At 33.2% G+C, this 26,936-nt stretch overlaps 1 protein-coding gene across 1 annotated transcript in view; it reads left to right on the forward strand.

The window, feature by feature from the left end:
- Positions 1-26,936, forward strand: part of LOC129793516 (autophagy-related protein 13 homolog) — a 42,348-nt gene that overhangs the window by 1,402 nt on the left and 14,010 nt on the right. The window contains exon 2 of the mRNA XM_055833614.1: positions 10,705-11,062. Coding sequence (XP_055689589.1) covers positions 10,705-11,062 — 358 coding nt within the window. The remainder of the gene's footprint in view (positions 1-10,704; positions 11,063-26,936) is intronic.

A 26,936-nucleotide genomic window follows, 5' to 3' on the forward strand; every position in this document is an offset into this window, starting at 1 on the left:
CTATGGTATACGTGCAGTCTCTCATGAAAATTAAAGCTGAATAATTAACAGTCTTTCGTGGATCTTCTCCGCATCGTACAAGTCATTAACATTAATTTGGAGAGTGTGTGTGAATCCATGTGCACCACTCTAGCGCTTTTTTTCTCCTTACTTTACTATTATGGACTTTCTATGGTGGCAAAGTAAGGGGGCATGCCAAGGAAGTCTTTGGCAATTGCCCTTCATTCTCAATTTATACCCGCGCGCGCTTTTTTTGCAGACATTGTGCAACTCAATGCGTGATTTTTGCGTGAAGCAATTCTATCTGGGTGCCTTTGTGCCTCTTCTCTGAATCGATGGTGCAAAAATAAAATGTGGGCCTTGTCAATAGCATTCACAGCAGCGCGAATATGCTACGAGCATGTTATCCCACAGATATTGTGCTCCAAATGCAAAAAATAAATGCATTTAATTCATTTAATTCGTGCTCCATTTTTCTCACCCTGATATTTTTTGTTGTTGTTTATTTGCCTGGGTAATACCCATAATCTTATCCTACGGCAATGACATGCGTGGAATGTATTTTACTACGAAAAAAAAGGTTAAATAATTTCCCCATCTTTGCGTAACAATGTGTCTCTTTATCAATGTATGACCGTGTGAAGAAAATTAATAATGCTACTGACTTTACAAAAGACAAAGCAAAAGCCTTCTAGAAGTTTCAAAAGAATGAGAAAATATCTCTAGAGAAATAAACCGTTAAGTTCGTTTAAATTCAAATTCAAACAATGTGACAGCTTCTGTCAAAAATCAGCTTTTTACGCTTTTTATTAGGTGACGTTTTGGACAAGAAAAGACCTTCATCAGGGCTATTAAAAGTTGTTAGACTTCAAATCGTTATTTCAAAGAATAAAACTGACATTCAGAGTTTATTGACTGCATTTTGAAAAGCTTTAAATACTGTCAATACCATCTGTTGTCCATCCAAACAACAAAAACAACATTAAAAATAAATCTCCTTCAAGTTTGTTTATTTCTTCCACATTTAAAATATATACTCATTTTTTCCAAGAAACTTTTCCACCACTCTCGATGTTTTTTGCTTTATTTCTCCTTGAACGAAGAATTTCCATGATGTTCTCGTGTACACAATATTCCAGAGTGTTGGTTTGTGAAAATTTTTGCATGCTAAAACATCTCTGTAAATATTTATTTTGCTCTTTTTGCAAATAAGCCCCCTCTCTCTCTAATGCACCATATCATTCTCCTTCGAGTTTTTATTCAAAGGGTTTCTCTGCAGATGAGGAAAAGTCATTCCTGTGGGAAGAAAATATGAGAGCTCTCATGAAATTGATATTTTCCTTTCCTTAAGGATGTACTTTCCGCAAAAGATGAAGTTAAAATGAACATAAATAGAGTTGAAAGTTCCCTTTTAAAAGAACATTGAATCATTTTGCATAACATTTTTCTGGTCCATTAAAATTGAGACGTTTTTTTCGCTAAAGAGTCGTTGACACGAATTTCTTGGCTGCTCTTGGCATCTTCCGCATATTGCTGGAAAATTTTCACACAGAGATGTGAAGAAAATTCACTCAGTCACTTCTAAAGTCATTCTCTCTGGCATTCTCCCGAATAAACAGTGAGTGTAGAGCAAAAACATTTCGTGGAACATCCAACTCCACACCAAAAGCTTTCACTCTATGCACATCAACACCAAGTCAAAGGGGGCAATAATATGAAAATTTAATACCTACCTCACTTTAAAAGTTTGCAAATATTTGCACATACCATTTGAGTTATTTTTGTCCTCTGTTCACCACAAGTATTCTTTATGGCTGTGGAGTGTTTGATAAAATGACCAAAGTTTGCATCCAACGAACATTAGATGGCATCCATTGAATAAGTTATGAAACTTAAAGACTTGCCCTCAATGCAGAAATTCACAAGTCGTTAAATTTTTTATTTATTTTGTACTTATATTTGCTTTTTATTCATAGCAATTGTTCCAGATTTTGACCACATTTAAAGCTATTCGTTTCGGGTAGTTAAACTGAAGCATATTTTTTGTAATTGAAGTAAATTAAGTGAAAAGAAATTTCAAAATTTAGCCATTTGTGTCAAAATTAGGCATTAATGTCAAAATCTAAATTTTAATGTCAAATTGAAAATCGGGAATTTAATTTGACGTTAGCTTTATTTTTTGTCAAAATTTTAAAATTCAAAAAGCCATGTCAAATACATCAATTAATGACATTTTATTAATTGTTTTTCTCAATTAAATGTCAAAATTTCGAACTAATGTCAAAATTCAAAGATAAATGTCAAAATTTACACAGATAACATTTCAAAAATTCGATCTGATTTTCCCCTAATTTTTTTTTAAATGTCAAAAACTTGGTTTAATACCAAATTTGTATCCACAAATACGACGAAAAATGAATTTGATAAAATTATAAAAATTAACGCAATGTGGGCATTAATGTCAAAATTTAGGTGTTTATATATGGAATTAAGAAATCACACAGAATTTTTAAATTCACGGTTAAAATTTTCTAATAAATCGTGTCTTTTTTAAAAATTAATTAATTAATCAATTAAAACAAAATGAGAGTTTTAAAATCAAATTAAAGGGATACATAATTAGAATTGTTTAGTACCGGAAGAATGCAATTGCAGCAAGTTAAGAACCATAAAAAATATATAAAAGTTGGCGGAGGCAATGGGATTTAAAACGGCATTTGAGTGCATCTTTGAGGAATGCGCTAATCATCATCGTATACAGTTGAAGCACGCGCTAATACACGTTGGACTTGATTCCTGCACCAATGGAGTGCTCTGCAAATGAAATGACCATCCATTTCAGTGAATTATGTTGCATCTAACGAATTCCCCATAAAAATGCCTCCGCATTGCATGGCAGAAAGAATTCTAAATTGAAGTGAAATGCAGAGTTTTTTTTGTTAAGCAGAGTCTTCCATAAAGAGGTTTCACTGCGATTATCGTTTGAATTTGAAAAGAGAAAAGGCCTTCAATGAGGGACAATTAAATACGTTTGATGCTGGATTTAGGGCCTATTTAATAGCTCTTGGGGCGTGTATGATATACGCAACAACGTCAATGACTTCAAGATCACTTTTGCGCGAAGAATTTGATGGTGTGGCCCAACAAATTTCCTACCTTTTAAGACACTCAATCAGCGTAAATTTATCTTACTATCTCGCTTTGTTTATTCACAAATATAAACGTAATTTTTTCATTGATACATTCTCCCCGCTCGAGCACCAACTTGCCCCTCCAGCCTTTATGCATTTGAGTATTATATTTATGCTCTGCTGCCACAGAACGGAAATCACAGCGGATTTCTTCGTCTTTCACATCCACCTCTCGCCCATTTCTCCCACCACACACAACAGTATATGTAGGTACATTATGTATCCAGTAGTTGCAATCATCGTCTCGGATCTCTTGTCTGATGATTACTCCCCAGACCATCAATTTCGGAGTGAATCACAATGAATTTCACTGTCTCGCAGCGTTCCATTATTTCATTCATACTTTCGAGTGTGTGGGCTTCAATTTCATACACAATACCCATCGGCGGAATTGTGGGTGTGAAGACTGTGCATGTGTGGGGAGCCCAGCGCGATTTTTTGACAGTTTTGACAAGGATTTATCTCGAATTTATCTATTAAGATCTGAAAGAAAAATTAACGCCCAAATAAATTTTATTGATTCAAAACCTCTGCTGAATCATTTTATATATGTACAGAATCTGAACAATTTTGTAAAAAACGCTAATAAAAAAAATTAATTAATTAGTCTTTTCTTTATTCTTTATTCAAGTATTAGGTTAATAGGTAAAGACATGGTGAAAGAAACCAAATATCGTGAGTTCGAATCTCAAGACAAATTGATTTTTTTCCTCATTCATATCTTTCTCAACGTTTCTAAAATGCAACAGAAATCTCAATAAATTAAACTCTTCTTCTATTTGTTAATCAAAATCAACAATTCTTCAGAATATCTCATGAAACCGTCTCATCCATACGCAAATAGCTCATTTCAACAAAAGGACGTTTGCATTTTGAATGCATATCATTTCGTTGAAATGACAAATTCTTTAATGATCTCATAAATAAAAGTTGTCACGAGAAACAAGGACAGTCTCAAATGGCTCTGGAACGAATTATGGGAATTATGATGAGAGAAAATATCCAAGAAAAACTCCAGGATTTCAAGAAGAATTTTTAGGGTGAAAATTTTTAAATTCTTTTTTCTCCTTTATTAAAGTTATTCCAACGAAAAGTTGTAATTGAAATTTATGACTATGAAATATTATATTAGAGATAAATGTAATAAAATGTCGAGGAGGTGGAAAGAGCCGCCATCAACATAAGAAAAAAAATTCTGAAGTTTTATGAGAAGAAATATTGTGTTTTGGAAAGTTTTATTATTTTTCCACGGCTGTGGAGTCTTTTCACCACCGCGCGAGGAACTTTTCCTTGTGCTGACAGAAAAAGATAGCCTTTTGCTTGGAAAATTTCCACGGAAAATGTTGCACTTTTATGATGTTCAATTATTTCTTCGAGAACATTTCAGGGAAAGAATTGTGCGGTAAAGTGAGAGCTAAAAGAGGGGAATAAAGAAAATTATATAAATTGAGGTTTTCAATCAATTGTTGTGGGAAAGTTTTAAACGATTTCTTAACTGAGAGATGGTAAAGAAAGAATTCTTGGATTAATATTATTATTTTTATTCGAATTTGTTTAGAATACCTATGTATCGAGACAACTTCTAAAAACTTTCAGATGAAAAGAAGGATTTTTGAATGCAAGCTTAATTTTTTTTTTCAAAGCTTTCGGATTTCTTTAAATCTTCACATGAAGCTCTAAAAAAGACGAATCTATATATTTTTTTAAATTTCAATTAAACAATATTTCCCAAATAACTAGCAAAGAAATAAATGAATTAAACTGCAAAATCTTTAAATTTCAACATAGAATTCCGTAGTCAATGGTATTCTGTAGGTACCTTGAGCACCAATTAATTTTCCTTTTGCTCTATATAAATTCCACCCATTCACTCTTCAATTTCTTGATGAATTTCTCTCTTTTAGCTTGCTGGTTGAATCAATGTGGAGCTATACATTTTACTTCCCCCTCAAAAGTTTTAAATGAATAGCTCTTCCCACATAGATTTTGCCATGTGTGGGCGGATATTTATGCAAAACATTGAAAGAGATAAAGAAAAAAGAGCCCGAGTGAAAGAACTCACATTTAATACGTGTTTAATACCAGAAGATCATGTGGGGAAAAATACAGGAAAACCCAATGCTTGAATGTCGATGAATAGTAGTCAATTAGGAAATATCAGTTGGTGTGGAAAAAATTGTCATTAACGGAAAGTTTAGAGTTAATAAAATGAGAAACTTTGTATTGCGAGTATTAGAGAAGCTTCCGGAGAGACATTGAAGTTAATAAGTTTTGCAATATGGTGTGTGTGTAATTATTTTAGAAGTTTCATATTGAGAAGTCAATTTGGGGAAAAATTATCTCTCATTTTATATAGTAAATATATATAATTGAGAAGAGGGTGGACTTTAAACTGTCAAAACTTACAACATATTGCGACAAATTTTTGTTAAAATTAGGTCTTTAGTTGATTTCGAGATTTTTGAGTCAACAGAGGGCATTTTGAGAAAAATTCAAAAGCAATTTATTCCCCCAAAGGCCTCAAAGTTCTCCTCCTATTATTCCCATTAAGCTCATAAATTTTATTTGTGTTTAATTAAGCACGCGGTGGCTTAAAGTGGCGGCAAAATGTTGATTTTTCCTCTTAGCGCGTGACCACAACTTTTCCCTCATCAGCAAAATATATACTAAAATCTCAATGCAAAGTGAATTTCCCTCCCAGGCGGGGGAAGATGCGCACCGAAAGATAAACATCGCGAGATGGTGATAGTAGATGTGGCAATGAAAATGTTTTTCACTGCGGGACACACCTCCTTGGGAATATCTTAAACATACTCATTATCTCTTATCTCTCATGCTGCTAATTTTCACCCTCACACATTTTCTCTCACTCTCTTTTGATGGCTGTTTCTAAATGACTTTCCCATTTGACGCCCAGCTGGCCTCCCTCAGCTGTGCGGGGGCGGGAAAAGTGGGGGGTTGGGAGGTAAACTTGAATCCCAAAAATGGAATGACAAAGGAATTGTTTCACAGAAAGCTTCTCAACGTGAGAGATTACACGCAGACTTGTCAGATTTAATAAATCATTTGCACTGAATTTCTCAAAAACCGCCTTCGCAACTTTCTCTTTCAATTTATGGAGTCGTAGCATTTTAAATAGATCTTTTGCTGATTTTTTTTTGCAATAACAAACTCCAGTTTCCATACAAGAGATGCCAAACAACATTCGACACTTTTTCACTCTCACCTTCTCCACCATATGTGGCTTCAACTGCATTGGTGGTACATACTCTTGGGGAGCTTCTTTTTCTTCTTTATTTGATATACAAAACTCGTATACAGTGGATGGGATAAAAATAAATCCAAAAGGATTTGCAAAATAGAGAGGATTTTTTCAATACTTTTGTCTCATTTTCCTTTAGGGATTTTCAACAGAGATTTTCTAGGGTGTATTTTGTGGTCTGTTCGTGCTCTTATGAATCTCCATAAAAAGAATATTAAACTTCTCTTGAAGAGGAAGTTGTAAAAAAAATAATTTTTAAAACATAGAAAAAGTTTTTAGAACCGGATTTGAACCCAAAACTTTAGAGTTGAGAAGCAAACATCTTACTGTTTAAACCACCAGTTTTCCATTAAGAATCAGTAGAGCATTTAAAATGTTCCAAGTTTAGCTCATTTTAAGAGTAAGAATAACCTGAATAACCTTTATTTTGCTTTTAATAATTTATTTTAAGTAGGTATAAGAAATAATAAAAATGAATTAAATGGTCAAATAAAAGAAGAAAATGGATATTTCTAAGACATTTTAACCAACTTTTCTGATGTTTCTTGAAGATTTTTATATTATTATTTCTGTCTGCAATTTTTTTTTAGAGAGATTTACTTTTTTTATCGTTCGTTTAAAAGATTTTTCATTTTCTTCTAAAGAAAGTAATAAAAAAATATCCTAAGATCTAAATTGTCGCGTTCGTTAATTTTAGATTTTATTTCACTTTTAAGAATCTTCTGAATGTTCTTCAAAATAGAATAATAAATTTTCTCAGACCAATTAGACAAAGATAAAATTTCATTTGAGGACCTAGGAAGAAATTTTTTCACCTTTTCTGCTGTTTTCTTAGGACGTTGATTGATGGAGTAAGTTTGCGATGGACGCAATCGTTTATTTTTTAACTCTAATATCTTTTTTTTTCTTTATTCAATTTAATTCTTTCTCTTTTATCAAACACACCCCCAATACATCTCCCGTTTACTTTTAAATCTGAGAGCCTAAAAATAACTTTCAGTGTTGAAAGATTAAAAGCAATGAGCCTTGAGAGTCAAAATTAGTCACATTAAGCATTAAATAGATTAGAAAACAAAGTCAACAAGTTTATGCTCTGTATGGAATTTTCCTTGCTTTTCTAATGTCTCAAATGTGGGCGTAATTAAATTGCACAGAGTGTACGTCTCTGGAGGCACGTACGAGTGTACTTTGCGTGTTTACTAGCGAGGAGTCATTCTGATATATATATATATTTTTTTCTTCGGAGGTGCTTTGAGAATCCATGTCGTTCCAACCATTGCCAAATGAAATCTCAAGATCATTCCCAAGTGCCATGAAAATTGCCAATAATTCAATAAAGGAGGGATGATTCGGTGGGTGTAAAGAATCTCTCTCACATCTCTTATTCCTTACCCAAAAGGAGATAAAGAAGAAGAAAAACGAAAGAATCACAGCTAAAATAAGAAGAAAGACTGCGAGTTTTGCCAAGTAAGGGTAATTTCCATTGATTTTCCACCCACACAATTCCCACAGAGAGGTGCGAGCTGTATAAGTAAGTTCTATAGAGAAATTGGAAAGGGGATCAAGGGGCGTGGGGGTGGTTAGGTTATACTCTTGAAGCCTGAGTGCGGCAAATCTGTGAAAGACAATTGAATTGTGTTGCAGTAATTCCTCTGCTTTGGGGCCATCTCTTTGGGAGCACTCTGTGTGTGTAGTGTACCCCATTGCCTGGAGATCGATCGAATGATGCTCCAAATTAATTTCATGTCAATTCCAATTTGACAACCAATGCCAATTTATTGCTGGAAATCTCCATTGATTGTCCCCCCTCAGTCCTCCTGTGGAGGAAGACGACGGACGTATGAATGAGACTTTGATCCCAAATCAATCGATGACTCGTCTTATTCGCCATTCAGTGTAAAATTCCTCCTCGAAAAAAAAATCATCCATTGGGTGGTAATGAGAAGAAAAATTCACTGAACCAATAATTTTTGGCAATTTTTCCCACACATTCATGCAATTTTCCACGTAATATTCCCACGGAAAAGTAATTTAATTTCCATCCTCATAAATCGATTATTTTGCACATAAATTTGCACACGCAATTTTGCACCGCATAAAAACCCGCCCACGACAAACTTTTAACTCGTTTTTCCGGCTGTAGTGGAAAAATCACATTTCCCCCCACAAAAAGCCCATTTCCACTCATTTTTTTCTTGTCAAAAAAAAAGTCTTTTTTGCTTTGGTGTAAATTACGCGAAGCGAAAGGGAAGAATTTGACGTGCAAAAGAAATCTCAACACTTTTTCTCTTTCTTCATCCAGCAGCTAATTTTTAAATGATTCAAACTTCTTTTACTTCTTTTTTTGTTGTTGCTCCTTCTATTGCTCCCCATGAGCGCGGTGTTAAAGTTTTAATGTGGAATTTGTACATTGCGGAGAAAAAGTAAAAGTTTTTGCATTTACCATCTTTGGCGGTATAAACGGTTTAGTGCTACAGCAAGAAAATTTTTCATCAAGTGTTGGGCCATGTTTTTGGGATCTCTGTAGCACTCATTGGCATAAAACATATCACTATGTTTTTAATTCTACATAATTAATAAATTGTTTCTTCAAAGAAAAAGTTCTCCAATATAAAAATGACTAAACTCCTTTTGCATTAACTATAAATTGATAGAAAGGAAAAATATTTAATAATAATTTTCCGGGTTTTTCGTGGGTTAAATGGGGGTTTTCACCCGGAAAAACTCACGTTTTCCAGAGCTTTCGGCTCTGTAGCCACTGAAAAAGGTTCCGAACGGAGCTGAAATCTCTGGAAAACGTATTTTTTTTTAGAACATCTATTTAATCGACGAAAAACCCGGAAAATTATTATTAAATATTTTTCCCGTCTATCAATCCATTTTTAATAAAAAAAAATGAGTTTAGTAATTTTTAAATAGGAGAAAGCGACGAAAAACCCGGAAAATTATTGTCTCTATACGTCAGAAAATCACTTTTTTGAAAAATATTTATTTCAGTTAAATTTTATATTTTTAACTAATAATTTTCATTAAATTCATTCAACCAACACATAATTCTTCTTTACTTATTTCTATAATTTTGAATAAAAAACTAAAAGAATATGTAAAAAAAATCTCTCAGTCTCCCCGTGCAAGACTCGAACCCACAATCTTTCCACTATCAGTCACTTCTTTTAACCGATTGACCCAATAGACACACTAAGGGGAATTAATGAGCATTGAATGAAATGATTGATGTGACAGCATATATCATTGATAATGAGGGCAGGGAAGCATGCTCATCAACATAGCGCCATCTCGTGGACTAGAAAAAACCTTATCTTTAGCATAGCTCCACAGCATGACAATAAGCACAATTTCTTATCTTAAATGTTTCCTTTCAGAGCAAACTTATCATGCTTTATATGTAACAAAACAATTCAGTGCGAATGTTTATTTAATTCTCATGCATTGTGCTTAATTTTGCGAATTGATGTTGAATCATCCCGCCGGGAAAATTGTCACAACGTGACGAGCATTTGATTGGCGCCTAGAGCCACGTTGGGAAACTAGGTGGAGGTAAAAAAAGAGAGTCTCTCATTTTCTCTGTTGGTTGTTTTTTTTTTCTTTTCTTTTGCTAAAAATACCCACAATTTGTGCCTCTAAGTATGTTTTAATGACATGTAGGTGCCTGAAAATAGATCGGCGCGTTTTAAGTGCGACGCCGACATCGCACGGCGGCAATCAGGAATGGGAAGAACTGCTATAAGTAGTATGGAGAGTATGGTGATGAAAAGCGATAAGAAAAGTGACGCTATTGTTCTTGAGAATGGGTTGTTTGGAAAAACGTGAGAAGCTCTATCTCTCATGTTATTGTGCATTTGTCCTCCAGAAAATAAACGATGAGGGATGGCGGGCGGGGGCATGGCAGCACCAAAGTGATCATACTCGAAAGGAGGAGGAATTACATACAAAGTGAAGAGTAGAGAGAATTTTTATTGGCAAAGTGCAAATAAACAAGTCAATTCCAATGGGAAGAACTGGTTAAAAGCAGTTTTCTCCTCTTTTGCAAATCTCCACGACGGTGCTGTAAATCACTTGCAAGTGATTTTTCCTAAGTCACACTGGAAAAATCCCATCATGTTGTTTACTTTGCTTAAAACTCCGATGATGCATTAGCAAACATTTTATTTTCCCCCTTTTAATTCTCTTGAAAAAGATATTTTTGACATGAGCGCTGTATTGTCTCTCTCTCTTTGTAAACTCCTGCAGTTCAATATATCCATTGAGGACTACCAGGATGTGACGGAGGAAACAAAGAAGGCACTCAATCTCATTTCGGGTGAATCAATCCTCAGTCGTTTGCCACTTTGTGTGGAAATTTCCCTGAAGACAGTTGAGGATGATTCGATGGTGCTTGAGGTGTGGTACCTGGGATTGGCGACTGATCGATGCGATCCCACACAGAGGGCATCGTACACAGTCTACAATCGCATGGCCATCCTCCTTAAGTCCCTCATATCCATCACAAGGCAAACGCCGGCTTACAAACTCTCAAGGCGTCAGAGCACGGATTCCTATCAAATCCTCTACAGAGTCTACGTTGGAGATCCAGACACCCACTCACTCGGTGAGTTTTCTTCTTTTTTAAATTTTCTTTTAGATGAATTTTATTTTAATATTTAAAAATGTACTTTGCAATCAACTCTTATCAAAAATTTGAAATTTTTTTTAAAGAATTGTGGGAAAAAATCAGCAAACTTCTTTTGAATATTTCTTTTATTGCAAAACTTTTGAAAAAAACTAGACCAAAACGTCGCTGGAAAGAAAAAATAGCGACTTTTAATTATTTTTTTTTTCAAAGGATTTATCCAAAAAATTGAGTTAAGTAGATGTCTTAGCTACTCTTATCCTTAAAAGCCCCACAGAGCCCTCTTTTGAGAACAATCAAATTTTCTCCAGAAAATCAAGGAAAAACTGTCTATGTGGCAAAAAATACTACAACTGTGCTATTTTTAGACCAGCATCTCCATGGAAAAATACTACAGAGAACATAAATGTGAGATATGGAAAAAAATAACAGATTTATTTATAGATTAAATGTGGAAGAAGGAAGTCAAAACGTGGATTTTATTTCCTTATAAGCTGGAGGAAAAAAAAAGTCAAGTTTTTTGCTCTCTCTCGCCCCCCCCCCCTCAAAGTCACTGACATTTAGACAAATTCTCATTGAAAACTCAACTTGGAGTCCTTGAGGAAAGTTTTGTGACTTTCTGAGGAAAAAAAAAGTATGAGTAGATAAAGCAACACCGCCTCGAGTTAACTTCTCAATAATGGACTTTTTTCTCTGTACAAATTTTTTAGAATATTGGGTGGTGGTGGGAGAAAAAAAGCTCACTGATAATTTTAATTAATCATCCTGACAGTGGTGGAGAGAATTAAGGAGATTACCAGCAGCGATCTCCTTTTTTTGCGCTTCTTCCGTTGTCTCCACGCGACCCCGGTTTGAATAAGAGGAAAAAAAAATAAAACAGAATCTTCAAGACAATATTGCCTCAAGACAAAACCTTCATTTCTTCTAAAAATTCCCTCTCTCACTCTATCTCTATCTCTCGACTAATTCTTTCTTCTTTCCCATGCTTCGCCTAATAATCTATTAAATTGTTCAAGCAAAATAATTATCTTTCCATTTTTTTGTGCTTTTTTTCTTCATTCAGACTCTCACTGATGTGGAACATTTTGCAATAAAAATCTCTTCTTTTTTTTCGGGGGCATTCTCAGTGAAGAAACGCGAATTTTAGTTTAAAAAAAAAAGTAATAAAAATGAGAGAGAAAGAGAAAAAGATTAAATGCAGGAAGATGATTTTTCCACAGAGTGTTAAATTTCATGATTAACACGATTTATTTGCTCCCATGAGCAATTCGTTCATGTCGATATTTCACCTTAAAAGCATATTTTATTTTATAGTTCAGCGCAAAGGTGGGATGCTTCACGAGATAGATACTAAAAAGTCATTGACTTGAAGTTATTGGATGTAAATTTTAAGCGGAATTTATTGATTTTTAATGGGAAAGAAGCTTTTTAGAATTATTTCTTACACTGAATAGGTAAATCATTTTAAATAGTTATTTATTTAAATTGCTCGCATTCGTTGCAAAGTGAAGAATTCTTTGCAAATTTATGCAATAAGTGAATGATTTGTGAGAAATTGCAGGGAAAAGGAAAAGAGAGAAAAAGAATTACAAGAAGTAGAAAATTGTAAATTACATATTACTTTAGAGGAGTTTATTCATTTTTGCTAATTTTATGACCTTATTCTGAACATAAAAAAATCAAAAAGAAAATGAGCTGAAATGCTTAAAAATATTTTTCTTGACAAAAAAAAGACTTTTAGCGTTTTTAGGTTAAGCTTCCAGCAATAAAACACTGTTAAGAAAGCAGTGAAGCATATGCTTGATACATTAAATAAGGAAACTGTGTAAAGTAGATACGTGAATTTTGCATTGATCCCAGATAAAATATGAGAAGAATAATTAGCTTTCCTTGCATTTTTTTAAGTCTACAAGATTCTTTACTTTCTGTGTATTCTTGAAAAAATCTCAAACGACGCACAAATGTAAATAGACTCCTTTAGAACTCATAAGATGATGAAAGAATTCCAAATAAATTTTCAATGAGAGAAAAAATCATTTCCTTTGGAAAATCCATGGATTTTCATTTAGTTTTCAGCTCTCAAGTAGAAGAAAATTCTTCCCTAACAAGCACACAAAGCCTGATAATTCTTTCAAGAACCATAGTGAATTACATTTCAAGAGGTTACACAAATAAGCTAAAAAGATAAGAAAATTTTATTTGCAAAGTGGAAGAACGAGAATTAAGTAGTTCCACCAATAAATTCTTGTCTCACTTCTTGCAATTTCGCGTCCAATTCCCACCGTACTACGTCAAAAATGAATTCCAAAAGCTCCACACCTGAGTATTTCCGAGATTAAAGAACTAGAGCAACGTCAGTTTTGTTGTAGAAATATGAGATTAAATTGCAAAATGACAGGTGTTTTATTTTCTGTGCAAACACTGAGCAACTTTTCCCCATTAAATTCTCTCTTTTTTTTCCTTCTTCAACCCAACCAATCCTAATTAAACACATTTTTACGTGAAAATTTGCATAATCAACAATTTGTAGCCATTGTTCCATTAATACTCGTGACGAGGCAATAAAAACAAAAAATCCAACAACAACCAATTCAATGTTTGCGAACTTCGTGGAATAAAAAAATTGGGGAGAAAAAATAAATAAATTTGGGGGAAAAATTGTTGTCTTGCTAAATATTTTCCTTTAAAAAAAATTCATTCGAAACAATTTACCAAAAAAAAAAGGAAATAAAATGCAAATCAATGGGTTGATGGGCTTATTGTGCGATGATAAAAAAAATCAACAGACAACTGCATTGTCCACAAAAGACAGTGCACGCACACAGTGCAGGAATGATTGGGCACAATGCAAATTTTATTCTTTTTGCATTCATTCTGTGATTACCATCGACCAGGGGCAATCGTCTTTTATTTTAAAACAACAACAAACCCAAACAATAAGCAAGCAAAAGCAACTTCATTAAGCAAAGCAGAGTTGTACACGAGAGATAGTGGCCAAGTTTAATTCACAAACTAACAATTATCCATTTCTATCGATCGTTGAACTTCTCTTGGGGGGTAAAGTTTGGAAAAGTGATGAAGTCTCACAAATATTTAGTTCAATGACTCTCTCTCTCACTCACTCTGATTATATTATTTCATTGCACTTTGTCAATATTGTTAATTTTCTCAGTAGAAATAAACACAACTCACGATGATTATGTTTAAATACCTACTTCCTTCAGAATTATCTAATTATATTTTTAATTTTATAATATTTCTTTCTGCTGCACCAAAGGAAATATCCCTCCTCGTGGCAATCAAAATGTTGTTTATCGGAAATATTTCCTATTTTGCATTTTAACTAATTCCACGTGCCAAATAATTCATTTAGCACCTGCTATCCTATCCAATATTCATAAGAAGAAAAAATTGTCATTCACTATTGATTTGTTTATGACACTTAAAGTGTGAGAAAAATAAAACTTGCGTGGAAATTGCTTCATTTAGGCATGAAGATATTGAAGATTTTATAATATAAAGTGTGAGTAAAGTATTCAAATAGGAAAGATAATTTATCTTAATTTTTTTCTGCCACAAAATCTGCCTCAAACTAGTCTTAATGTGACTTTGACGAAAGTAATAATAAAATCATTTTGGTAAACATGCTGCTGTTGCTGTTCTTTTTTTTTCCTTCATAATATTGTGCCTACAACTTTTCTGCTATATGTCGTACAACATTCTGCCTCTTCTAAGTCATGTGATATTGTGTAAATTCGTGGAATATTAGGAAGGAGAGAGAAAAAAATTGTAAACAACTTTTTGTTGGTGTGTGGTGAGGAGAAACGTGGTTTCCAAGCAATATTAAAATCGATTGGAGTTTGTCTCCTCAAAGACATCTTACGTGAGTTGTTGCACGTAATGTTTTGCATAAAAAGCATAAATCTTTTTTCATCCAAAGTTTCTTTTTAATCATTCATCATTTTTATATTGGTGGGAAATAAATTGTTCAATAGTTATTGGCCGTTTATGGCAGTTTAAGAGATTTGAATTTATTGCAAAATCAATGTCATTTTGATAATTTTTGCAAAGATTAATTTGAATAGGAACGGTTCTTTGTTCTAATTTCTCATTGAAAAATCTTTTAATTTTCCAAAACTTTCTCCATATCAAATGTTCTTCCATTTCTCGTGCTTTTTGTTTTCCAAGAATTACAGGCATTCCAATTTGATATTAAACGTGTTCCATATAATCATACATAACATCCTTTTTGCACAATATATAGGTAATATCAAAAGCATCCCATTTAAATAGCAATAAGCAATGGATTTTATTGGAAAACTTTTGAATTCTCAGATTATATAGGAAAATTTTATGCTTCAAATGCAATTTAAATCATATTTCAATCTCAATATACATAATACTCATGCAATTTAATTAAAACTCATTTTGTGCATCAAGAAGAAAATCATAAAATGTCATGAAAAGCGTTAGAAAAGTTTTTATTGCTTTCAATTCTTCTCTTTTTTGCACCAACAAAAAGGGAAATGAGGACAATGCCAGTGAGACATCTGCAATGCAATCAATGGGAGAAATCATATATTGATGAAAATGAGACATTCCTCGAGATGTCAGACAATGCCTTCCATTCACTTGTGTCTGTCTCTGCTGCACATTTAACACTCGGAGGACCGGGAAATTTTCACTTACGCGGAGGATGAAATTGGACAGAATGACCAACGGTTTTTTTTTCAAACATTTCAAGGAAATATGGAAGATTGCATTTGCAAAATAACTATGCGTGCATATTTTATTCAATTAATGGGGGGATTTATTGCGCTTCGCGCAAATTTTGGATAAAAAAATATTATAATGGAAGATTGAAAGCGATAGACAATCTAAAATATTGGTTTTTATGGGTGCGCTGAAACCACTTATCAATCTCAAAAGAAAACAATTTAGGGAGGCTACCTGAAGGGTTTTTTTTAGATTAATCCTTGTATTTGCTTATTTTAAGTATTGAATTTTCCGGAGTTTTTATGTAAAAAAAAAAGTAAACAACACTTTGACAATTGTGCAAAAGAGTATTTCGACGTGCCCGAAGATTATGAACCATATTTCTATCTTTTAACACAGGAGTATGGTTCATAATCTTCGGGCGCGTCGATTTTTTTCAAAAAAAAACCGTTGGTCACGGTGACCATTTTCATCCTCCGCGTATATTTTCGACTTTGATCTTAATTATCTTTTAAAAAGCAAAATATTTTCCGGATTTTCTTTAGCCTAACTTAAAGTAATTGAAATTTCCTACACATAGACGTGGTATTTATCACGATAGGTTCAATACATTTTAATCTATGACGATTTAAAAACTCGAAATGGACACGGTGTCCACATAAATCCTCTAAGTGTTAATAAACTAGCAAATAACGATGGAATGAGGATGAGAGAAATAGCATCAAAATGAAGTTTATTCTTTCATCAAGCATTCCACAAGCCATTGTCACAATCATCGTAAATTTTATCCAATTCATTCTTTTGCTGTTGCAAAAAAAAAAACTTCCATGTAGATATTTTCTCTTTGTGACTCACAAATAGACTTTGTAGCATTATTGCTATTTTGTTATGCATCACAAGCATTTGTTTTAATGTAAAAATACCAGAGGGAACAATTTATTATTAATTTTTCAATTTTTTTAAAATATTTAATTATTTTTTTTTTATTATTAAGTGAAAATTCTTTTTGAATAAACTACATTACAAATACATCCTCAAGTAAATTTGTGGAACAGATTTGCTAACAAATTTTTAAAATTTTCGTTTAGTTCTTAAACGAAAATTATAACAATTCTACTATTTTGGTTTTTAAAGTTTTGCTCTTTAAATTTTTTAATCTAAATTTCTTTAAGAAATTTTGTTTAATAAATCATAATAATCAAGCTTAAGAGCTTTCAAATATGAAAATTAATTTTTTCCAAAGCTTTGGACTACCTGTTGTCTATGTTTGTCAAGGTTATAGCAAAAAAAAACTAACATACCTGCCTATTTTAAAGTTTTAGATTTTCTTTACGCTTTTTTGATCTTCTTGAATCAATATTTAGAAGTAATATCAGCGCCATCTATTGTGAAAAAATATTCCCTCAAATAAACAATGTTTATATCTCCTTTAAAATAACGCTGATCGCGAAATTTCCTAAAGTTTACGCAATAAATTACACACTTTATTACGGAGCAAGCACGTCCTTCTAAATCCGATCTGTCATTTTTGCCGCCAAATCATTGCTTTTTCCCCACATTCTCTATTTTCACCAATCGAATTCACCACTTTGAGTGCGCGCCAAATTCAAATATTATTTTATTTCATAAGTTTTCCGAACAAATCATTTAGTGTTATTTTTAGTGTTTAAATAGTTCAAATTAATTGAGTAAACTTCGTGTAAAGGGGGGAAGAGTTTGCCAAACCCATTCTCATGTGAAAATATTATATTTATAGTTAGGTACATAATTTGTAGTAAATATGCCTCAATAAACAAATTCACTATTTATCAATATTTCCACCACATAAGAGCATCTCTCTGCCCATTTGCTGCAGAAACATCGTTGTGTAAAATTTTCCATGCGATACGGAGTCAATAGAATTTCGAGGAGATAACGTATATTGAAGGACTTTCATTGAATCAATCGGTATTATTCAATAGATTCCGCGGAAAAAACTGCCGTGATATGTTTTCACTGCAAAATTACAAAATATATTTCAATTTTTATTTTTTGGAGGAGATAAAATCTCGTGAGAATGAACGACGCTGACGTCAATCCACCATCCTTCAGTTTGAACTTGGTGTGTGCGTTCTTTTTCATCTCTCGTTTGGTCAAACAATTTAAAATGAAAATTCACTTCCACCGAGATGGGGAGAATGTGCTGAAAAAAGAAGTCTAAACATGCAAATGATATTCATACTGATTATAGAGATTTTTTTGCGTCTTTTAACCGCGATGTTTTTCGCGCATTTACCCTTCATTTGTGACTCGGGAGAGCCGTTTTTTTTTCTTCTCAATTTAAATTGAATCTATTTCTATTTCTAATGCCCCAACAAAGTGTTAAAGGTGGAGCCGCGAGATTACGATGGCTCCATTGATAATCTCTCTCTCTTTCTTTCACAATTTTATGCTTATGCGTAGTAAATAAACACTATCAGTGTAGTTAATTGACCTCTGGGCGCATCATTTTGCAAAACTCCTAATTATTCTGGGAAAGTTAGCGTAACAAGCAAGCAGTGCTGGCGGGAAGGGTTAATAGCTTTCTGCTGTAGCGGAGTGCTCTGAGTGAGTGCTTTTGGATGCTAAATGAGCGAGTAAATTGCATGATTTGCTTTTGAAGTTTATTTCCCCAAATCAAATTTAACCCAATTTTTTTTTTCAAAGACTTTTCTAGAACATTTTATATTGTCAAATGTAATCATTTTCCCAGACGGATGACGCAGTTAATTGAGAGATCTTTCTTTAGAGTTCATTTGAACTTGCTAAGTGCAGCTTAGAAGTGCGTGAGAATAGTTTAGGAAGCAGGAATTTTGTAATTAAATATTGAGGCTGCTATTGATTCAATTAACTCAGCTCTATTTATTATGGAAGTACGAAGTTCTTACAATTTGGGTAAAGAAAAACGTAAATGGCGTAATAAAAGACGTAAAATTACTTTAAACGATAATTAGACAGTGTTCGGAAAACTTATAAAATAAAATAATATTTGAATTTGGCGCGCACTCGAAGTGGTGAATTCGAGTGGTGAAAATATAGAATGTGGGGAAAAGGAAATGATTTGGCGACAAAAAAGACAAATCGAAATAAAGAAATTTCGCGAACAGAGTCAAAGAAAACTAATTAGAACGAATAATAGAGGTCTTCATTCAAATCACTACTTTTCATAGATAATCTTTTGTTTACACAAACATGTCACGAAAGGGTTAACCCAAATTAGGTAAAAGTTGAAAAGAATGCCCTAAATTTGATTCCTTTCAGCTTTTATGCAACTTATAGGGCAAAACCATTAATGAAAGCATATATAGCAGCCCAAAAACGACGTCTTTATTTATTGAAGCTCTTTCCATTCTTTATTTGACGCTCCCCCAAAATTCCCATTTAGCCTCCACTCAACCCCATGTGGCGTGTAACGTCAGAAAGAAATATAATGCCTAAATGTATCCCAAACAACGAGAAAAAAAGTTCAAGGGGAAGATATTTGTTGTAAGTAAATTCCATCGCACTACTGCACGAACATTCGAGAGAATCATCTTCCAATGTGGGTACATAGAAAAATTGTAATGAATACATCAATATAATGCCCATTTCAGTGGCATTCTCTTTTTCTATTTTTAAACATCAACACCACGATGCATCTCACGAGAAGACTTTTTATTTAACTTTATGCTCTTTTAATTAAACATTTTGCCTTGACTCGAAAAAATAAGCTCGAAAAATCCAATTGAATGCACTTTGCAATGCTAAAAGTGAATGATGAAGAAATCGTGGAATTGACAATCAATTGACTCGCGGGCTGATGCATCACGTAAAGATGTGGACAGATTGAAAAATCCATCTTCTGTGTGATTCTGCAAACACGACACGATTGCTTTGAGGAGTGTTGTTTGTCGCACCAAGAGGCAAAGCCAAGAGGGCTCACAAGCGAAGACTCTAACGTATAGAGCACATGGAGATTAGATTGATTGAGTCACCACAAATTGTCTCTTGGCATGAGCTTTGCATCGGACAAATGCGAGAGAGGAGTGACGGGGTGGTGGGATGAGACGGGAGGGAATCTCTATAATGAATTTGTAGTAAACAACGACACAGAGAGCTGCAAAATGTTGCACAATAAATTACATGATCTCCTTTTCCCCATGAACGCACCTTGGACCTTTCTTTGCACAGTGCGGGGAAAATATTTAAATTTTCTTGGAATTTTTCTCTTATGTGACTTTTCTCACGTATTTCCCAATGAAAAAATCGTGTGTGGTGTCACACGGGAGATTTGCGGGAATTTCTGAATTAGCTAGAAATCGTGTTTAGTGGTTTAGAAAAGTTGCTATGCAGTCACATCATAATTTATTTCCTTGTTTTTTCTACTTAAAGTTACATCATTTTATTCTTTTATTTTATGGTGTTCTCAAGGAGAATATTTGTGGAAAAACTACGGAGTTTTTCCATGGGAGGATTAGACAATTCTTAGGAGATTCTAAGGAACTCTATTCTTTTAGAAATATTTTCTTTCTAAACGTTCTAAACACACAATATCCTGTAAAAAAAATCAAACGATTACTAATATAAATCATCCATTTTAAGGGATGCAAGAAATATTTTAGCATAGTCCTAGAGATCGTCCTTCACAAACCAAAAAGCACAGGTTCAAATCCAATCTCAGGTGACCTTTTTCCGCGTTTTTTTTTCGGTCAAAAACCTTTCCAGTCATTGCGGACACATTAAAATCCACCCAAATAGAGAAGTTTAATTTGAAATTTGATGCTCAAAACATGTGAGAAGTGCTGTGCTAAAAATAAACATGCAACATCCCAGCTAACACATAATAACTTTGACTTTACTTACTATTTATTAACGTTATAATAACGTTAGATTATCGTCAAAAATGGTTAGAATTTCGTCATTAGCTTACTAAATTCTAACGTCAGAATAACGTTATTATTTGGTAAGTAAAGTCAGTAAAAATTGAGGCACTTTTAGTCATTTTTCAGAAATCAAAGTTTTAGTCATTAAAACATTACAATTCTATTTGTAGATGATCAAAAAGCTATTAAAAGACGTTTTTGCTTCATTTACTTCAATTTTTTCGCATAAATTCAATTTTTTGTGTAAACGTTGGAATATCGTCAGAAATAAGTCATTAAAGGTCAGTAAGATGAAAAATCAATCATTTTTTCTATCATCAAAAACTAATTAAAATGGCATATAAATGCATTAAAATGATTGTTTGAAAGAGAGCAAGTAGTTTTAGAAGCATTTCTTGGCAGAAGAATCTCATTTATTATATAAAAATATACTTTCAATTTCTTCCTTGAGAACGTCAGTATACCGTAAGAAAGCACAAAATTTCTGACCCTCCATCAACTTTGGCCAAAATTCCTGCCGAAATCTCAACGTCAGAATACCGTAAGTATACTTACCCTCCACCAACCTTTGGTGTTGAGGAAGAGACAGAAAGAGAAAGACTACGTGGGATATTTCTTTTTTGTATTTCTGCACTCTTCTATTGACCTTTGACAGGCGTTTGTTTTGGTTTAGGTTTTTCACGATTTTCTCGAATAAATCAATAAAAATGAGCAAAATGATCAATGAAATCGTTAAGGGAGATCATAATGAGGGTGCGCCAGGTCTTGTTCAATAAGAAACTCGTCATTTATTGCCGCAATTTGAGTATTTCGTGCATGTCATATAACAATAGGGAAGAATGCTTATGCGGGTGACCAAGATTGTACGTAGGTGCCTTGGAAGACCATTTCAGAAATTCCCTAAGAGGAAACAAGCGTTCAAAAAGGGACATCCAAACGTAAGGAAATCCGCATAGAATTTCTTAAGATTCAAATGTATGTAAACCTATCTCGTGCACAAAATTAAGAATAATTAATCTGTTTTCTTTTCAATAAAAAAGATCACAAAAATATTTTTTTTCTATTAGACCCATAAGATCATTTGATAGAAATGATTTTCATCAATTTCTTGCAGTATTTTCCTACAATTTATTTCAAGTTTTTTTTTCTAGAATAAGAGAAAAAATACATTAACGTACATATAATGTATTGCATAAACTTTAATTGCCAAATCTCACATTTTTCTTTTCAAAATAAATATTTAAGGTCCTTAAAAACCCTAAATTATTCCCAGGTAGGCAATTTAATTGCCCTTGTTTTGCAGTTTACAAGGGTTGCTCTTCTTATCTCTTAAATGTTTATTGCAGGCTTGCAGGTCATAATCCGTATAAGACAAAATGTATTAGGCTGTTTTCATTTTGGGTACACACTTTTAAAGAAATATTTCTGAGAAAATGGGTTCAAGTAAAAACTTGGTTTCCTTGAAGATTAAGTAATATTTAATTTGATCGCATTTAATATGTTTTCGTTTTACATAAAATAATTTACTGATGCACACTGCTTTTTGATATACAAATATATGATACCTATTTAAAAATATACCTAATAAAATTTATTTAAAAAAAAGCTCTTTTTCCTCTACATTATATATCATTTATCTGTTCATTTTAACGTTTCGGCCAAATACAATATATGTGACAAAAATTTTTAAGCTACGAGATATGGCGTAGATTTAAGTGTCCGGGAGTATCAATAATTTTTATCGCGAAATTCAGGATATTTAATTGCTTTTGAATCAAGCCGGGTCAGCACTTTAAGCAATAGGAAGGATGTCTAAGACATTTTATATGAGTAGTAAAGACAAAATCTTTTTTTCTATCATCAGAAATATTTCAAAAATTTTTATAAAAAATAATTAATTTTTAATGAAAGGTCCATTTTAGGTTCTTTTTGACTTATTTGCGACGGTAAAGTATTTCGGCATATAAATTTGAGATATAGGAAATTTCGAAAAAAAATTATAAATATTCCTTGTAAAATATACCATATTAATAAATATGGTATATTGGTAGGGAAATAGAGAAGACACCATTATCCTATGCTACCATGTATGCTAGAGAGAGAAATATGTTTGGGAAATTTTTTTTGAGATGCCATGTCAAAAATTTCCCTTTTTGGTCTCAAATTTTAAAGGTCAGTACAACGTAAGAAAAAGGTCAGAAATTTCTTCCAATAACGTTATTCTGACGGTGTACTGACTTTCAACGTGGGTCTTTTTTATTCCCCATTATCACGTAAAATGACTTATTTTTGACGAATAATCAACGTTATTCTAACGATCATTTTCGGCACATTAGACCTTATAATGACCTTTGGTGCCGGCTGGGATTAATCACCTTGTGCGAAATAAATGAGCATAATCAACTGAAATATCTTGCAAATCTTCTGAGAAATCTTCTAAAAAATGTGGAAAAATTTATTTCACGTTGGAAATTCCCAAATGTAGAAGAATAAAAATTAGTTGGTATACCACAATCGTGGCATACCAAGTATTGTAATCATCGGAAAAACCGACCACCTCAGATCGGGCTCAAACTTGGTATGAGCACGTTTTAGACATCCCACATTACGAAAATGGTGGTGGAAATTTTTTGATCCGGCCGGCCTGCCGGCCTGCCGGCCGGCCGGTGCGCTAAACTTTGTCTTATAGCTCGAGAACGGCAAGAGATAGAGACTTCCGGTTTGAAGTTTTCTATAGAAATGTGGGTGTAAAATTTCATTTTTTCGCATTTTCAAAATCCAAGATGGCCGCCGTCCGCCATTTTGAACTACCATCAACCACTTCCCTTACAGCTACAGGTCTGAAATTTTAGTATGTTGTAGAGCTCAGTGAGACGTTTTCATCAACAAATCATACTTGAAAATCGGTCAAGCGGTTTAGCAAATATGGCGGCCTAAAGCAAAAAGTGTTTTTTCGATATAACTCGAGAACGGCTTGACCGATTTTGACCATCTTGGTATCAAATGAAAGGTTACGATAAGCCCTACAACTGTCTAGAACATTCCAAGTTCCAAAAACATCCGCAAGAGGCGCTAAAAACAAAAACAAAAATTGCCTAACTTTAAGGGGCAATATCTCAGAATCCCCATTAGGCAAATCTTTTAAATTTTGATATGTTGTAGCCTGACTCAATATCTTTCATCAGTCCGAAAATGAAGAAAATCTATGTCGCCGTTTAGAAGATATGGCCATTTGAAAAATTCTTGAATTTGAAAAGTTCTAAGAGCCATATCTCTTGAACGGATTGTCCGATTTTGGTCAATTTAGTATCAAATTAAAGGTTTTGCAATTCTCTACAACTATCTAGAACATCAGAAACCTCTAGAACCATTCCTTTAGGACGAAAAGTGCAAAAAACTGTTTTGGTAGAACAAAATAACGCCATTTTGTGTTCTGGAGGTGACCTTGAAATGTATTGAAATATATGTCAGATTATAGCTTATTTGAATACCTTTCCAAAACTAGTCAAGAAATTTCTGTATATGCAATAGAACTTGAGATATAACCATTTTTGTCTTTCGAATTGATGAATTTCATATAAAAAATCACCTTTGCCTACTAATACTACTTAAAAATTAAATTACAACGCATAGACTGACCCATCCGCGTTGTGGTATACCAACTCTTATAACTGGACGCGTTATGATTGACTTTCTATTCCAATTCAACTGATTTTGTTGACTTTTACTGTTGTTTATTATTTTGCCAAAATGCAGAAAGAGTGGAATTTGCGGTAGGCGGAAGATTGTAATTTCTCCTGAGGTTTCTTCTGCTTCTGTTTTGGTTGTTTTACTTCTTTTTTTCAAGCTTGTTTTACCCAAAATGTTTGTGGGAGGTGGAATGAATGAGTTTTGGGGGTTGAAATAGAAACCACAGACAAATAGAGTGGTAAAAAGAATAAATGGTTCCCTCTTTGGGGCTTCGGGTTTTAGGTTTGGGAGGGGTGGTTGTACCCACGTAAAACGTAAGAGTTGGGCTTGGTAGTAAATTCGTCAAAAAACCACTGAAGTTAAAAGTTTTAAATTCACCCAGATGGAGTAAAAAAAAACGTTGATTAGTCCGCCTCTCGTCAGTGAATTGGAATTCAGAGTATTTCATGGGTGTTGCTATATTGCTACACACAACATAAATTTCTTACACTATGCGAGTATTGCATACATACCGAGTTATGCATGGAGTGGAACAATGAGAGTCTAGACGGAATTCTCTTGGTGCAAGGTTCATCTTACAGCGAAGCATACATATTAAATTATCAATTTTGCAAGTTTCCACCATCTCATACAATCAGTCCCTACAAGCTTTATGCTCTTTTATGTGGTTTTGAACCCACACAAATACCCTCCAACGCAAAGTTTTTCCTTCGTCTTCTTGGTCATCTCTTTACTTCTTTCGCGGTCTGCATTTTGTGTCCGTTTGTTCATTAAGTCAATTTATCCCGATGGCATTCCTTTGCTCTTTCTCTCTGCTTGTTTATGCTATTTGCAAGACTTCATTGAGTTTGTTTCTTTTTTAAGAACAAAAAAATCCCACCACCATCATGTTCTGTGTGAGAGAACAAGCTCCGAGAGAATCTTCAACACTCTGTGGAAGAAAACTCAAATTGGTGAAAATTCATTGGAAGTTTGTGATGTATTGTTTCTTTTCCGGATTAAAGCTCATATACGATGAAGTTTGAGAAATTTATACAGATGAAAACTTCATCCACGAAATCGTTATAATTAAATTTGTGAAAATGAAGTGGTTTGGTTTTGAAAGTAGATTTTAGAGAAGCAACTTTGAAGAGCTTTGTTTATTCGACAGAATTTAGCTTTTGCTTCAATAAGATACTACGCCTGGAAAAGTAATCAATTTGCAAGATGCAATTTCCCTCCGCCGTGAAAGAAAAAATTAGGTCTTTGAAAATGCACAACATTTCCCTTTTCAGGAAAGAAATGTTAAAAGTAAAAAAATGTATTTTTTACTGAGATTCTGTCTCATTTTTAGGTTGAAATTTTAGCGGATTTTTAGAGAATTTTATAACCTTTCAAATAATAGTTTTAATTTAAAAATCGGTTAAGCCGTATAGCCCATAAAACCGTTTGCAATTTACTTTAACAAAAATCGATCATAACTTCAGTTAGACAAGTTCATTTTGATTAAAATTATTTAAAAAAAAAATAGAATTCAATTAAAATTGATTAAAAACAAAAGCTTTTATAATGTTCTACAAATTCCCAGTACATCAGTATTTTGCAAAACGACCACAAGAGGCGCGCTACTTGAAAAAAAAATCATTTGATTGCTTTTTGATGAATATCTTAAAAGCTACTCGATGGATTTTGATCAAATTTGAGTATGTTAATGCTGAAGACAAGATCTTTCTTACGACAGATTGTAATAAAAATTCTTGCAGTCGTTCAAATAATATAAGCTCTTGTAAAAAACGTTCTATTCCTTTCTCCTTTCTCTGTGCTTAATGAGTAATTTTTTACTTAAAGCTTTTCCTAATTTTTGTCACTTCAAACTTCACTTTTGTCAATTCATGAGCTTAAAAATAATTTTCTTTTATTTACTGTTCCATTATCTTTGCAAATATGTTTGTATTTATGCTCTATGTATGTATTTTTTCACAAATAAACAATGATTTCCAATACATAAGCAAAAGCAATGAGAAACAACAAGTGATTTTTTTAAGAAAGAAATATTTCATGCCACATGGCACGTATAAATCTTTTTGAGAAACCGGCTGTTCAATCCGGATTTTATTTTATATGCAAAGAAACATTTTATTGAGCAATACATTTTTGCATTATTTTCCTTTCTTTTGGCTATGTATGCACCAGCAATTCAATAAAAATATGCTTCATTCTGCATAAAAATTTTCCAGCAAAAAATAAATAATTCTTTTACTTTTTTGGAGATGCCAAATTATTTGGGAGCTTTGCCAAATTTACATAACTTCCAATTTCTTTTTTGGAAAATAATTTCATAAGAAAATATGCAATTTTTGCTGATTATATTGCTTATTTATTTCACAAAAAAGCGTCTGCATGTGGCTTTTAGTAAGAATAAAAAATAATTGAGTGAGGTTCTCTGTGGTTTGGGGATTTTTGAATTGCATTTTTATCTCTTTATTTTGGGGAATTTTATTTATGCTTCAATTATTCTGCAGAGGTGAGGTTTTTGACCGCAAAACCAAATTAATGTTGAACATTAATGGTTTTTTATCTCAAGGTTC

The sequence above is a fragment of the Lutzomyia longipalpis genome, chromosome 3 (assembly GCF_024334085.1).
Source record: "Lutzomyia longipalpis isolate SR_M1_2022 chromosome 3, ASM2433408v1".
NCBI classification, from domain to species: Eukaryota; Metazoa; Arthropoda; class Insecta; order Diptera; family Psychodidae; genus Lutzomyia; species Lutzomyia longipalpis.